General features: G+C 49.6%; 1 protein-coding gene across 3 annotated transcripts in view; it reads left to right on the plus strand.

The window, feature by feature from the left end:
• Nucleotides 1-13,560, plus strand: part of LOC139228935 (multiple epidermal growth factor-like domains protein 6) — a 487,750-nt gene that overhangs the window by 205,613 nt on the left and 268,577 nt on the right. For all 3 annotated transcript variants that reach the window (XM_070860470.1, XM_070860472.1, XM_070860471.1), the window contains exon 5: nt 10,765-10,887. In XM_070860470.1, the coding sequence (XP_070716571.1) occupies nt 10,765-10,887 (123 nt within the window). The remainder of the gene's footprint in view (nt 1-10,764; nt 10,888-13,560) is intronic.

Below are 13,560 nucleotides of genomic sequence, written 5' to 3' on the forward strand. Positions count from 1 at the left end.
CTCTAACTCTCGCTCCTCCTTTAAGCTGCTCCTTAAAACCTACCTCTTTGACCAAGCTTTTGGTCACCTGTCTTAATATCTCTTTATGTGACTTTGTGTCAAATTTTGTCTGATAATGCTCCTGTGAAGCACCTTGGGATGTTTTACTACATTAAAGGTGCTATATAAATGCTAGTGATTGTTGTTCATAGAAGGATCATGGGGGAAACATAGAAACATAGAAAATAGGTGCAGGAGTAGGCCATTCGGCCCTTAGAGCCTGCAGCACCATTCAATATGATCATGGCTGATCATGCAACTTCAGTACCCCATTCCTGCTTTCTCTCCATACCCCCTGATCCCTTTAGCCGGAAAGGCCACATCTAACTCCCTTTTGAATATATCTAATGAACTGGCCTCAACAACTTTCTGCGGTAGAGAATTCCACAGGTTCACAAATCTCTGAGTGAAGAAGTTTCTCCTCATCTTGTTCCTAAATGGCTTAGCCCTTATCCTTTGACTGTAACCCCTGGTTCTGGACTTCCCCAACATCGGGAACATTCTTCCTGCATCTAACCTGTCCAGTCCCGTCAGAATTTTATATGTTTCTATGAGATCCCCTCTCATTCTTCGAAATTCCAGTGAATACAGGCCCAGTTGATCCAGTCTTTCTTCATACGTCAGTCCTGCCATCCCGGGAATCAGTCTGGTGAACCTTCGCTGCACTCCCTCAATAGCAAGAATGTCCTTCCTCAGATTACAGAAAACTGCACACAATACTCCAGGTGTGGCCTCACCAAGGCCCTGCACAAGGATGCTGTTGTGCCCCATTTGGGGGCGGTAACATCCGGGAAGTGGGTCATTTTGCTCCAGGCGCGGAATTCCCACCCCCGCTCTCTAAATTTGGGTTATCCCATTGAAAGGAAGTGGAGTGCAAAATAACACACTCACTTCTTTTCTGGGGCGGAGGTGTCGGGAGTGCGGGGGGCCGGGGGGGGGGGGGGAGGGGTCGGGAGTGGGGGTTGGGGTCGGGAGCGGAGGGGTCAGGAGTGGGGGTTACCGTGCCAACAGCCCGGCAATCAAGCAGACCGATGACGGCACGGACCCCACGCTCAAAGCGCCCACGGGGTGAAGGGAAAAAGCAGCGCCCTGCATGCGCCCCCGGAATCTGTCGCTGGCATCACCTGGCACAGCTTCAGGGGGCGTCCGGGGCACAAACGGCGCTCCGCATGGTGATGATATCAGCGCCTGCGGAGCGGGGTGCTACGAGTTACCGCTGCTGCTAAACTCCCGCAGAATTTTAGCGGGAGTCGTTAGCGGCGATGCGGGAGGAGCAAACGATCCCAATCTCTAGGCCACGGAAAGTTACAGCACGGAAGGAGGCCATTCGGCCCATCGTATTAGTGCTGATTTACAGACATTTTTTAATGATGCTTGTGGGACATGTGAGAAATTTTCGGTGCATGTTATATCTGGCAAGGCTTAGTTCCTGCTCTTTGTCAAACATTCCCACTGCTAACTGAGCGAAACCCCAGACCGCCTCTCCATCCACACAATGATACTGTGGAATAATGAGGCTTTTGTTCGCTACAAGTCCACCTGCAATCCTTCAAGATAGGTTCATCTATGTATTTTAAACCAGTTTATGCCACCCTTAAATGGCCAAGAGGGGAATTTTGGATCAACGTGTTCTGCCTTTCGTCGTACACAGTGTAATTTGAAGGGCTGTGAGTTTCTGATGTGTTTATCCTGTAATGGCTGGCATCGCCCACGAGGGGTCAGCAAGCCATGTCGTTTTCCTGAAATGTTTTTATTCTCCGAAAACAATGGGAGCTAAATCCCAGCAAGAAATGTTCTTTTACACCATGTCCTTTACACCATGTCCTTCAGTACTTACATATTCAGGACTATAAGCCAGCCTGCACACCCCCAGGTCACCAGTTCCCTGGCGACACGGCGCTGCCAGTTCTGTTTGAAGCCGGCTGCTTTTGGCGTTCTCGGTTGTATTGGGTGAGGATGTGCCCGTTTATGTCTTTGTTTTTCTGCCTCTCTCCGTGCCCCTCTTTCTGTCTTTATCTCGTGTCTGCCTCCGCGACTTTACGTTGTGTGTTCTCGTCCTGCCGGTCTCCCGCTCGTTCCCTTTTTCTCTAATTTTGTCTTCCACACTCTTTCTTTTCTCTCTCTCTCTCTCTCTCTCTCTGTTGTGTCACTTGACCTCCAGCTCACTTTGCAACCGAGAAAAGAAGCAATGGACCCAGACCTGCTGTGGACCCCTCACCTGTCCCCGTGTAATCGGGACGACCCAGAATGTAACAGAAGAGCTGAGGACATCTCGGCCAGTGTCCAGAATATCGGCACCTTCATTGGCAAGCCTTTCCAGACCACTTGCAAGACTAAAACGTCTTCTGTTTTTAGTAGGGGCATTAAAAAAAAAATCTAAGCTTGCTTCTCCCTCTGAGAGTAACTGCAGCTCCCAGTGTTGTATCAGCCCGCACAGCCTGGGCAAGGCCCAGACTCAATTCCTGGCCTATGCTGAGTTAGTTGGCCTTCACTGGAGTGGGGTTACAGCTAGCTTGTCGGTTGGTCGTAAAAACCCAACTGGTTCACCAATGTCCCTTGAGAGAAGGTAACCTGCCGACCTTACCCGGGCTGGCCTACACGTGACTCCAGTCCCCACACCAATGTGGTTGTCTGTGAACTGCCCTCTGAAACTCTGCCCTCTCAGCCAACTGCAGTTAAGGAGGGGCAAAAGAAAATCAGCCAGGGTTCCCTCCCCACGATCGCTATCCAGTGACTGCTGCTATTCATTCTCGGGATGTGGGCATTGGAGAGTCAGTTCCGTTGGGCGGGCCACATTGCCCGCATGCCTGACACAAGACTCCCAAAGCAAGCGCTCTACTCGGAACTCCTACACGGCAAGTGAGCCCCAGGTGGGCAGAGGAAGCGTTTCAAGGACACACTCAAAGCCTCCCTGATAAAGTGCAACATCCCCACCGACACCTGGGAGTCCCTGGCCAAAGACCGCACTAAGTGGCGGAAGAGCATCCGGGAGGGCGCTGAGCACCTCGAGTCTCATCGCCGAGAGCATGCAGAAAACAAGCGCAGGCAGCAGAAGGAGCGTGCGGCAAACCAGACTCCCCACCCATCCTTTCCTTCAACCACTGTCTGTCCCACCTGTGACAGAGACTGTAATTCCTGTATTGGACTGTTCCGTCACCTGAGAACTCACTTTTAGAATGGAAGCAAGTCTTCCTCGATTTCGAGGGACTGCCTATGATGATGATGATGACGATGTGGGCATTGCGGGCAAGGCTAGCATTTATTGCCCGTCCCTTGTTGCCCTTGACAACTGAGTGGCAGTTCACAGACAACCATGTTGGTGAGTGGGACTGGGAGTCACATGTAGGCCGGATCGGATAAGGCCGGCAGGTTTCCTTCTGTGAAGGGACATCAGTGAACCAGTTGCGTTTTTACCACCAACCGACAGCTTCATGGCCACTTTTACTGAGACCTGCGTTTTATTTCCAGATAATTTATAAACACTGAACTGAATTCGCATTTGCAAACTGCCATGGGAGGATTTGAACTTGCGTTGCCTGGATTAATGAGTCCAGTAATATAACCTGTGCACCACCGTAACCACAGCTTGGGCGAGGACAGTGTCAGGCTCCGCTGTGATGCCTTCCATGCTCGAATAGCCTGCTGTCTGGGCTCACAGCTGATGATACTAGAAGCTGGGCAGCATCCTCTCCCCTGAGTCACCTTCAAAGCAGAGACTAAAGCAACATCTTTAAACATCTTGGAGATCGACAGAAAGAAAAGCGACTTGCGATTCTGTATCATCTTTCAGCATCTCAGGATGTCCCAAAGCACTTCACAGGCAATGAAGCACTTCTGAAGTGTAGTCACTGTTGTAGCGCAGGAAACGCGGCAGCCAATTTGCACACAGCAAGCTCCCACAAACAGCAGTGAGGTAAGTCATCAGATCAGCTATTTTTTTAGTGATGCTGGCTGAAGGATAAATATTGGCCAGGACACCGGGAAGAGCTCCCACGCTGTTCTTCGAAAGAGTGCCTTGGGATCTTTTATGTCCACCTGAGAGGGCAGACTGCAGTTTAACATCTCATCCGAAAGACGGCACCTCTGACACTGCAGCACTCCACTGAGAGTGTCGGCCGGCGTGGGACTTGAACCCACGGCCTCCTGAGGCAGAAGCCAGAGTGCTAAGCACTGAGCCTCAGCCGTCAGGCTCTGTGCTGATGGTAGCTTGGCAGGCAGCAGCCTCGAAGCATCCACTGCTCCCAACGCTCCGCAAACAATCTTTGATACAGCCTGCCAGCGATCAGCTTATTAATATCGTTTTTCACATAGTAATTACGGGCCATGTTACACATTCCAGCCCCCTCGCACAATGATCTATAACAGAACTGTTTCAGTGACAAGCAGGAAGCAGGGCAGGCTGTCTTAATAACTGGCAGATGTGCTGCCTTGTGTTGCATCTGTTCAAGCGAGGTTCTCCTCGCCGCCCCCTTCCAGTCCCTGGCTTCATTCACCCTCCCCAGGCCGCAGTTTGACTCCCTCAGCTGCCCCACTGTAACCGGCCCCTCAGCGGCGATCATCCATCTTACGCCGAGCTCTGTGTGGGAAACCCTCGCCCCACCTTCCCCCACCCCCCCCCCCTCCCGTTGACCACGGAGTCTCTGTTCTGTGGGATCTTGTCTCCTTGTGGGATTATTGGGCCGTGGAGACACTATCCCTTTTGTCTCTGTGAGTGAAATGGAATATAAATGACTCTTGCGTTAGCAACTGGAGTCGGGCTCCAGACTATTCTGTTTGGTTTGATCATTCCTGGCGCCATCGAGGTCCTTGCCATATGAAAAACATTTCCCTGCTTGGGAACAGTGTTACTGCCATGTAGCACTCACAGATGTTTGAAGTTCCTTCTCCTGCCCGGCCCGGATTTATCTCTTTGTTTCCTGAAATTGCCGTACCGTTCCTGCGAGCCGCCCTCCCTCACACCCTTCCCCTTGCCCAAATGGACAATATCAGGCGTGAGCCGAGGCGGTTGACATTGCCAGCTTGTGCCACCGTGAGGGGCATCACAGCACCCCCCCCCCCCCCCAGCCATCAGTCAATGAGGCCCTCACTCCAAGCCCACAACCCAGCAGGGGATAGTAGTCCCGCTCTAAACACACCCTTGTAGCATTTATCCATCGCAACAGAGTTTGACACTCAGCCTTTGTGCCCCAGGCCTGAAATGTACACTGTAAATCATCCTCAGTAACCTGGCTGCTGCTTTACCTCCTCCCTAGCTCAGGGATGGTGTACATCGGAACAGTGAACGCCCATCTGCTACTGTTCTGCCCACTCACTTAATCGATTAATGGTCCTTTGCAACTTTCTGCTGCCATCAACACTCATCATCATCATGCAGTCCCTCGGAGTCGAGGATGACTTGCCTCCACACTAAATATGAATGCTCAGATGACTGAAGAGTCCAATGAGGGATCTACAGTCTCTGTCACAGGTGGGGTAAACGGTGGTTGGAGGAACGGGTGGGTGGGGAGCCGGGGTTGCTACACACTCCTTCCGCTGTCGACGCTTGGCTTCAGCTTGCCCTCGGTGAAGAGACTCGAGGTGTTCAGCGCCTTCCCGGATGCATTTCCTCCACTTTGGGCCAGGGATTCCCAGGTGTCGGTGGAGATGTTACATCTTTTCAAGGAGACTTTGAGGGTGTCCTTGAACAGTTTCCTCTGCCCACCTGGGGCTGGCTTGCCGTGTAGGAGTTCCGAGTAGAGCGCTTGCTTTGGGAGTCTTGTGTCAGGCGTACAGATGATGTGGTCTGCCCAGCGGAGCTGGTCGAGTGTGGTCCGTACTTCGATGCTGGGGATGTTGGCCTATCCTGGTGCGCCTATCCTGCCAGTGGATTTGCAGGATCTTGCGAAGGCAGTGTTGCTGGTATTTCTCCAGTGCTTTGAGGTGCCTGCTGTACATAGTCCATGTCTCTGAAACATGGAGGAGGGTGGGTATCACCACTGCTCTGTGGACCATCAGCTTGGTGCCAGGTTTGAGGTCCTGGTCTTCAAATACTCTTCCTCAGGCGACCGAAGGCTGCGCTGGCACACTGAAGGTGGTGTTGGACCTCGTCGCCGATGTCTGTCCTTGCTGACAGTAGGCTCCCGAGGTATGGAAAATGGTTCACGTTGTCCAAGGCCTCATCCTGGATTTTGATATCCAGGGGGGCAGTGCTGTGTGGCGGGAGCAGGTTGGTTAGAGGACCTTTGTCTTACGCCTCGGTGAAGGTGTTGACAATGGCTTGGATTTCGGCCTCCAAGCGTGCGCAGACGCAAGCGTTGTCTGCGTACTGCAGTGCGAAGACGGAGGATGGGACGACCTTGGATCTGACCTGGTGGAGGTTGAACAGATTCCCGTTTGTCCTGTAATTTAGCTCCACTCCTGCGGGGAGCTTGCTGAGGGTGAGATGGAGCATTGCAGCGAGGAAGATCGAGAAGAGGGTTGGTGCGATGACGCAGCCCTGCTTGACCCCGGTCCGAACGTGGAATGGGCCTGTGATGGATCCGTTGGTCAGGATCACAGCTTGCATGTCGTCGTGGAGCAGGCGGAGGATGGTGACAAACTTTTGAGGCAGCCCAATCTGAGGAGGACGCCCCATAATCCCTCACGGTTGACAGTGTCGAAGGCTTTTGTGAGCTCAAAGAAAGCCATGTACAAGGGTTGGCGCTGTTCCCTGCATTTCTCATGTATCTGCCGTACAGTGACGATCATGCCCATTGTGCCCCTTAGTGGGTGGAATCCACATTGCGACTCTGGGAGGAGTTCTTCAGCCACAGAGAGAAGGCGATTGAGGAGGATTCTTGCGATGACTTTCCCGGTGGTCGACAGCAGGGAGATTCCTCTGTAGTTATCGCAGTCAGACTCATCACTTTTCTTGAAGATGGTCACGATTAGAGTGTCTCTGAGATCTCCTGGCATGATCTTCCAGATCAGAGAAATAAGGTCATGAATTCGTGCCAATTGTGCTTCTCCGCCGAGTTTTAGTGCTTCGGTGGGGATTCCATCTGCTCCTGATGCCTTGTTGTTCTTCAGTTGTCGAATGGCCTTTTCAACCTCGTGCATGGCTGGGGTTGTGCTGAGATGTTGGCGGGTGGCATGCTGCGGGATGGAGTCGAGGACACTCGCGTCGAAGACAGAGTCTCGGTTAAGGAGATCCTTGAAGTGCTCTTTCCAGTGGGCACTGACTGCCTCTCTGTCCTTGATGAGCACCTCTCTCTCCATTCTTGGCCAGTAGTGGGGTAGGGCCTTGGGTGCTTGGGCCATAGGTGGTCTTGATTGCGCTGAAGAATCCTCACCCATCGTGGTTGTCGGCCAGCTGCTAGATTTCTTGAGCTTTCTCTACCCACCATCTGTTCTTTAGGTCACGGGTTTTCTGTTGGACCTCGGCCTTCTTACGTCTGTAGAGCTGCTTTCTTGCCCTCGAGTTGTGTTGCTGCTTCAACTCCAAGCTACCAACCTGACGATTCCCAGTGACCCAGAGACGCAGAGTGTCCACAGTGCCTGGTCTGCCCTCAAGTCTTAATAAGGACATAAGAAATAGGAGCAGGAGTAGGCCATAGGGCCCCTCGAGCCTGCTCCGCCATTTAATACGATCATGGCTGATCCAATCATGGACTCAGGTCCACTTCCCTGCCCGCTCCCCATAACCCCTTAATCCCTTATCGGTTAAGACTTCCATAATTAGCACCTGCGAAGAGACGCTCGATCATTCGACCGAGAAACACCAAGACTGGTTCGACTGGAACGACCAGGAGATCCAGGAGCTAATAAGCCGCAAGCGCAAGGCATCGATACTACTTACTGTGTCACCCAGCTCAGTGTCGTCACAAAACTTGGATATACGGCTCTCTGTTCCTTCATCCAAGTCATTGATAAACATGGTAAAAAGCTGAGGGCCCGGCTCTGATCCCTGCCGATTGGAGAACATTCCCATTGTTCCTACTCTCCTCTCCTGCCTCCTTCCCTATCCGTGTCAATAGGTTGCCTCCAATTCCTTCCGCTTTCATTTTTGAGAACAGTCTCTCATGTGCAACTTTCCCAAATGCCTATGGAAGTCCGTGTAAATAACGTTGACAGACAACAGCAGCATCTCTCTTGCTATCCCAGCTGGCATATGTTGTCTTGGCACAGAGGCAGGACGGGGCCTAGGGCCTTCCTGGCTCAGTTACACGTTGAGCATCGTCTACTCATAGTCTGCTCCAGGCATCTGCCATGTGCAGGCCTTACCGCCTGTCACATGACACTACGATAACAGTTGTTGACTAATCACGGCGATCAGTCTCTATCAATGAGTCTACAACAGAGCCAGGCACGAGGTGAGGAAAACCCCCAGCAGTGGAGAGCATTGGGAACCATAGGCCCAAAGTCACCCGTTCCTCCCCAGCACTCACCACATGTCATGCCTCAAATTACTCATGCACTGTATCCCAAAATTTTATTTTCCCGAAAGAAATCGACCTAATTTGCATTTGAATAGATCAATACTAACTGCTTCCGGCGCCTCCCTAGGAAGCCTGTTCAAGCAGTGTTTGACATTTAATTCTTAGATAGCAACATGCATCAAGCATTAAAGAAAGGCATTTATAATATCAGAATATTCCGCAACAAACTACTTGAGGAATAAAGCCCGTGACAATTCCTGGCACTAACCTCCGTCGTGTGTGCAGTACATTATAGAGAACACTTTGTACTTGTTTATGTGGCCTACTTTCTCAGTGATGCTGCGTCTGCCAGCCGAGAACGTACGATTAAGTCCGAGAGTGGCATTAGATCATTTGACCCAATCAGCTTGCTTTTTACATAGATTATGCCTACCTCTCCACTTTCTCACCGTAACCCCTCAATCCTTTTGCTAGGAAAATATCCAGTGGCCTCTTGAACTCAATTACACCGTCACCTCGGTGTCCTAACCGATTCTAAAGCTCGATCACTCTTTGGGATGACTAGGTTCTCCCTAACTTCCCTTTGTCCTAATTCCATCGGCCTTGAAGTTACTTTGGATGAGCATGTTTTTCTGATACTCCTCATTGCTGTTTTAATAGAAGGTTTGATCCACTTACTTTGAATCGGTTAATGTCGTCGCTTAAACAGTGGAGGGAAGAATCATAAATGAACATGTTAAAACACCAATATCCCACTGTGCCACCACAAGGCTTCATCTGTTTCTCCTTGTATTTCACCCTCCGACACAGTGAGCAATTTGTCAGGATTGATTTGTCTCCTAAATCTCTCCACCTCGCTCTCATCCTTTAAGACGCTCCTTAAAACCGACTTCTTTGACCAAGCTTTTGTCCTAATATCCCCTTATGTGGCTCAGTGTCAAATTTTGTTTGATAATGCTCCTGTGAAGTACCTTGGGATGTTTCACTACGTTAAAGGCGCTATATGAATGCAAGTGATTGTTGTTCCCTTTTATAATGGCTTGTGAATGCTATTGATGCAGGAGCTGAGACACAGAGTGACAGATGAAAGCGATGTTTGATCATTTATTGGTTTATTGCTAGCTGACTATTCAACGTTATATAAAGCTGTGGAAAGAGCTCGAGACAATCTGGGTGGCAACAGTGTTGTGTTGTGGGTGAGGAGGTCACTCACTTTCGGCTAAAGGGTTCAAGGGGTATGGAGAGAAGGCAGGAATGGGGTACTGAAGTTGCATGATCAGCCATGATCTTATTGAATGGTGGTGCAGGCTCGAAGGGCTGAATGGCCTACTCCTGCACCTATTTTCGATGTTTCTATGTTTACTCTGAATCTGTCTAAGGCAGGTCTGGCTTCACCATCCTCTTCCTTTAGATGGCAGAGTCTGCATTGCCAACCTTGTACCAGAGGGCAAGGACGTTCTAGGTTTGAAAGAAAGAACTCCGTTGTATATAGCATCTTTCAGGAAGTCTCAAAGCACTTACTGCCAATTTACTATTTTTTGAAGTATAGTCACTGTTGTAATGTAGGAAACCCGGCAGAAATTTGCACACAGCAAGCTCCCACAAGCAGCAATGGTATCATGACCAGATAATCTGTTTTAAAGAAAGAAAGACTTGCATTTATATAGCATCTTTCACGAACACCGGACATCCCAAAGCGCTTTTCAGCCAATGAAGTACTTTTTGGTGTGTAGTCACTGTTGTAATGTAGGAAACGTGACAGCCAATTTGCGCACAGCAAACTCCCACAAACAGCAATATGATAATGACCCGATAATCTGTTTGTTTTGTTGTTAAGAACATTAAAAAAAGGAGCAGGAGTAGGCCATTCGGCCCTTCGGGTCAGCTTCACCAGTGTTTTGAAGTGATGTTTGTGGAGGGATAAATATTGGTGGGGAGAACTCCCCTGCTCTTCTTTGCATAGTCTTGTGGGATCTTTTACGTCCATCTGAGAGGACAGGAGGGGCTTCGGTTTAACGTCTCATCTGAAAGATGGCACTTCTGACAGTTCGGCACTCTCGCAACCTTCTGACTCAGAGTGAGAGGGCTACCCACTGAGCTACGGCTGACACTTCTGCTGCTTTAGCCACGTGGGCAAGCTTTCAATCACCACCAGAGTGTCCCTCTGCCCAATAAAATGGATGAAATATTTGGTGCAAGGGCGGTGGGATTAACTCGGGATTGCTCTACCAAAGCGCCCAGCATGGACACGATGCCCCGAGTGGCCTTGTTCTAAGTCCCATTAAATAGACAGCATGCTTACAGTGTGCGTGTGTGTTTTGTTTTACAGATGTGAATGAATGTGAAGAGGACAATGGCGGATGTGACGGTCAATGCTGTAACACCATCGGCAACTTCTACTGCAAGTGCCACGAGGGCTTGAAGCTGAAGGCTGATGGGAAAACCTGCGAAGGTAAGGGCAAGCCACATTGAGCGCCAGAGCTTCTGAGCAATGTGATTTGAACTCTCTGAGACCTGTTATTATGGGAACCAAATTCCGGCTTTGGAATCGGGCTGTTGTGGTTTGAAATAGTTTTGTTGGGTAGTCGGAATCAAAGTTCCCGTGAAGCTGTGTGGCTGCGCAGCGATGGAAAGGCCCCGCACAGGCCCCTCACCGGCTTTTCCATTGGCAATACCGCGCAGGCGCAGAAATTTAAAGGGACCAAGCAGAATAAAGCGCAGCTTACAGGGAACAACATCCCATTGACGGATCTAATTTCACACCTGGGTCTTTGGCCGTTTACGCTGGAACTGTTTCCTGCTCCTGTTGATCACAATTCATCCGGCGAATGTCACTGTGCATCGATTTGTGTTATGGGGCAGAATTTGCAAGCACCTGCTCCCAGGGTGGCCGGGGGTGTGGATTGGAGAATGGCCGCGGAGGTCAGTGCACTTAAAGCGAACATCTATTTGTTATTACATGGGAGCGAGCGAAAAGTATGGGTGCTGGAATTGAGAACGTGGGGAGAGATGGGTGCTGGGGTTTATGACATGAGATGTTCTGTATTCTCCAGTACTCTCAGTGTGTGTTGTTTGCCTGTACTGTCAGTGCGTGTTGTTTGCCTGTACTGTCGGGGTGTGTTGTTTGCCTGTACTCTCCGTGAGTGGTGTTTGCCTGTACTGTCGGCGTTTGTTGTTTGCCTGTACTGTCCGTGTGTGTTATTTGCCTGTACTGTTGGTGTGTGTTGTTTGCCTATATTGTCGGTGAGTGTTGGTTGCCAATAATGTCCGTGTGTGTTGTTTGCCTTTACTGTCGGTGAGTGTTGTTTGCCTGTACTGTCGGTGAGTGTTGTTTGCCTGTACTGTCGGTGAGTGTTGTTTGCCTGTACTGTCGGTGAGTGTTGTTTGCCTGTACTGTCGACATGTTTTGTTTGCCTGTACCGTCAGTGTGTGTTGTTTGCCTGTACTGTCAGTGTGTGTTGTTTGCCTGTACTGTCCGTGCGCGTTGGTTGCCTATACAGTCGACGAGTGTTGTTGTTTGCCTGTACTGTCGGTGTGTTGTTTGCCTGTACTGTCGGCGTGTTGTTTGCCTGTCCAGTCGACGTGTGTTGTTTGCCTGTACTGTCGGCGTGTGTTGTTTGCCTGTACTGTCGGCGTGTGTTGTTTGCCTGTACTGTCAGTGTGTGTTGTTTGCCTGTACTGTCCATGTGTGTTGTTTGCCTGTACTGTTGGCGTGTGTTTGCCTGTATTGTCGGCATGTGTTTTGTAATGTTTGACGTAGTGTGTAGTGTGACACCTCCCATTTAATTTTTAACTGCTCAGGGATGCCACTCATGCCAAAGTACTTTATGGATCTGATCCAGGGAATGCTAACGGCAGATTCCAGAGGGTCTGGGCCAGATTATGACTGTGTATGGAGTTTGTGAATAATGTGTTGTGACATTTCAACTGCATTCTCTGATAGTGTGCCCCATTGCTATTTGTTTCAGCTGTTTATATTTTCTCTGTAAAATTGCCAGCGTTTTTTTTAAATTCAGACATTTATCATGCTGGAGGGATAGTTATTTTCCTGCATGTTTGTCTGTAACTGTCTGTAATCAATAATGTTCCTCTCAGGTTTGGCCTGAAGTTTATTCCAAGATCTTTCTGGAGGAAGAGATGTTAAAAGTTCCATTCTTTACTTGTGGGTGCATTTTGCGTTGCCTCTTACCATTTCAATCCCAGGGTTGTTATCATGTCTTTTCATGGGTTTTTTGAGGTATATTGATTTTCCATATCTGATATCAAACATTGAAATTCTTTCTCTGATTCTTCTTTTTACTTGGGTTCTGTAGTTTTATGTTTTTGTTCAAGTGCGGGTTCTGATTCCTGTTCTGTTCCGTGTCTGACTAGTCTCTGTTGAAGTTGAGCGTCCCAATCACTCCATTGGTGAGAGATATTGTCATTCAAGTGCCTGATGCTAGCTATACTCCCAACGGTGAGAGCTTGCTTTTATGGGGACAATTATTATTAGAGACACTGAAGGTTTATAGTGTAACAGGCTGATACCTCATCTCGGCCAAAACTGGGTTAACTGACAGACCGTAAAGATTATATTCAGACATAACACACCTGAATACACATTTCAAACTCGCTTTCAAACACTGATGCATGAATGCAGCCCGGTTGAGTGAGATAGGGTAGGGTGGCTGATGATGTGGAATGGTAAACCCAGGAGGAATCAGCGCCTTCAGGAGAGGAGTGGAGAATAAGAGAGTGCGGAATAAAAAGTTTTTAGAAAGAGCTCTTGTAGTATTGACTCAGATAAGATAGAGTTCCATTCTTGAATTTTCATGAGAATAAGGAGAAAAGGAACAAAAATGCCTTGTACTGAGACATTGGAGGAACAGCTATTACAGTCAGGCAGCCGGGGCTGTTTGTTCCAAGAGGTGGGGAAGGTCTGATTGTGTCGATGGTTCTTGGTGAAGCGTGAGGGATTCTGGAGCGTCCTCCTCAGAGTTGGCTGCCCTCAAATGGTAGTCATCATTCTCCGCCTGCTCCACGATGACATGCAGGCCGTGATCCTGACCAACGGATCCATCACAAACCCATTCCACGTTCGGACCGGGGTCAAGCAGGGCTGCGTCATCGCATCAACGCTCTTCTC

This window comes from Pristiophorus japonicus, chromosome 18 (genome assembly GCF_044704955.1).
Source record: "Pristiophorus japonicus isolate sPriJap1 chromosome 18, sPriJap1.hap1, whole genome shotgun sequence".
Taxonomy (NCBI): Eukaryota; Metazoa; Chordata; class Chondrichthyes; family Pristiophoridae; genus Pristiophorus; species Pristiophorus japonicus.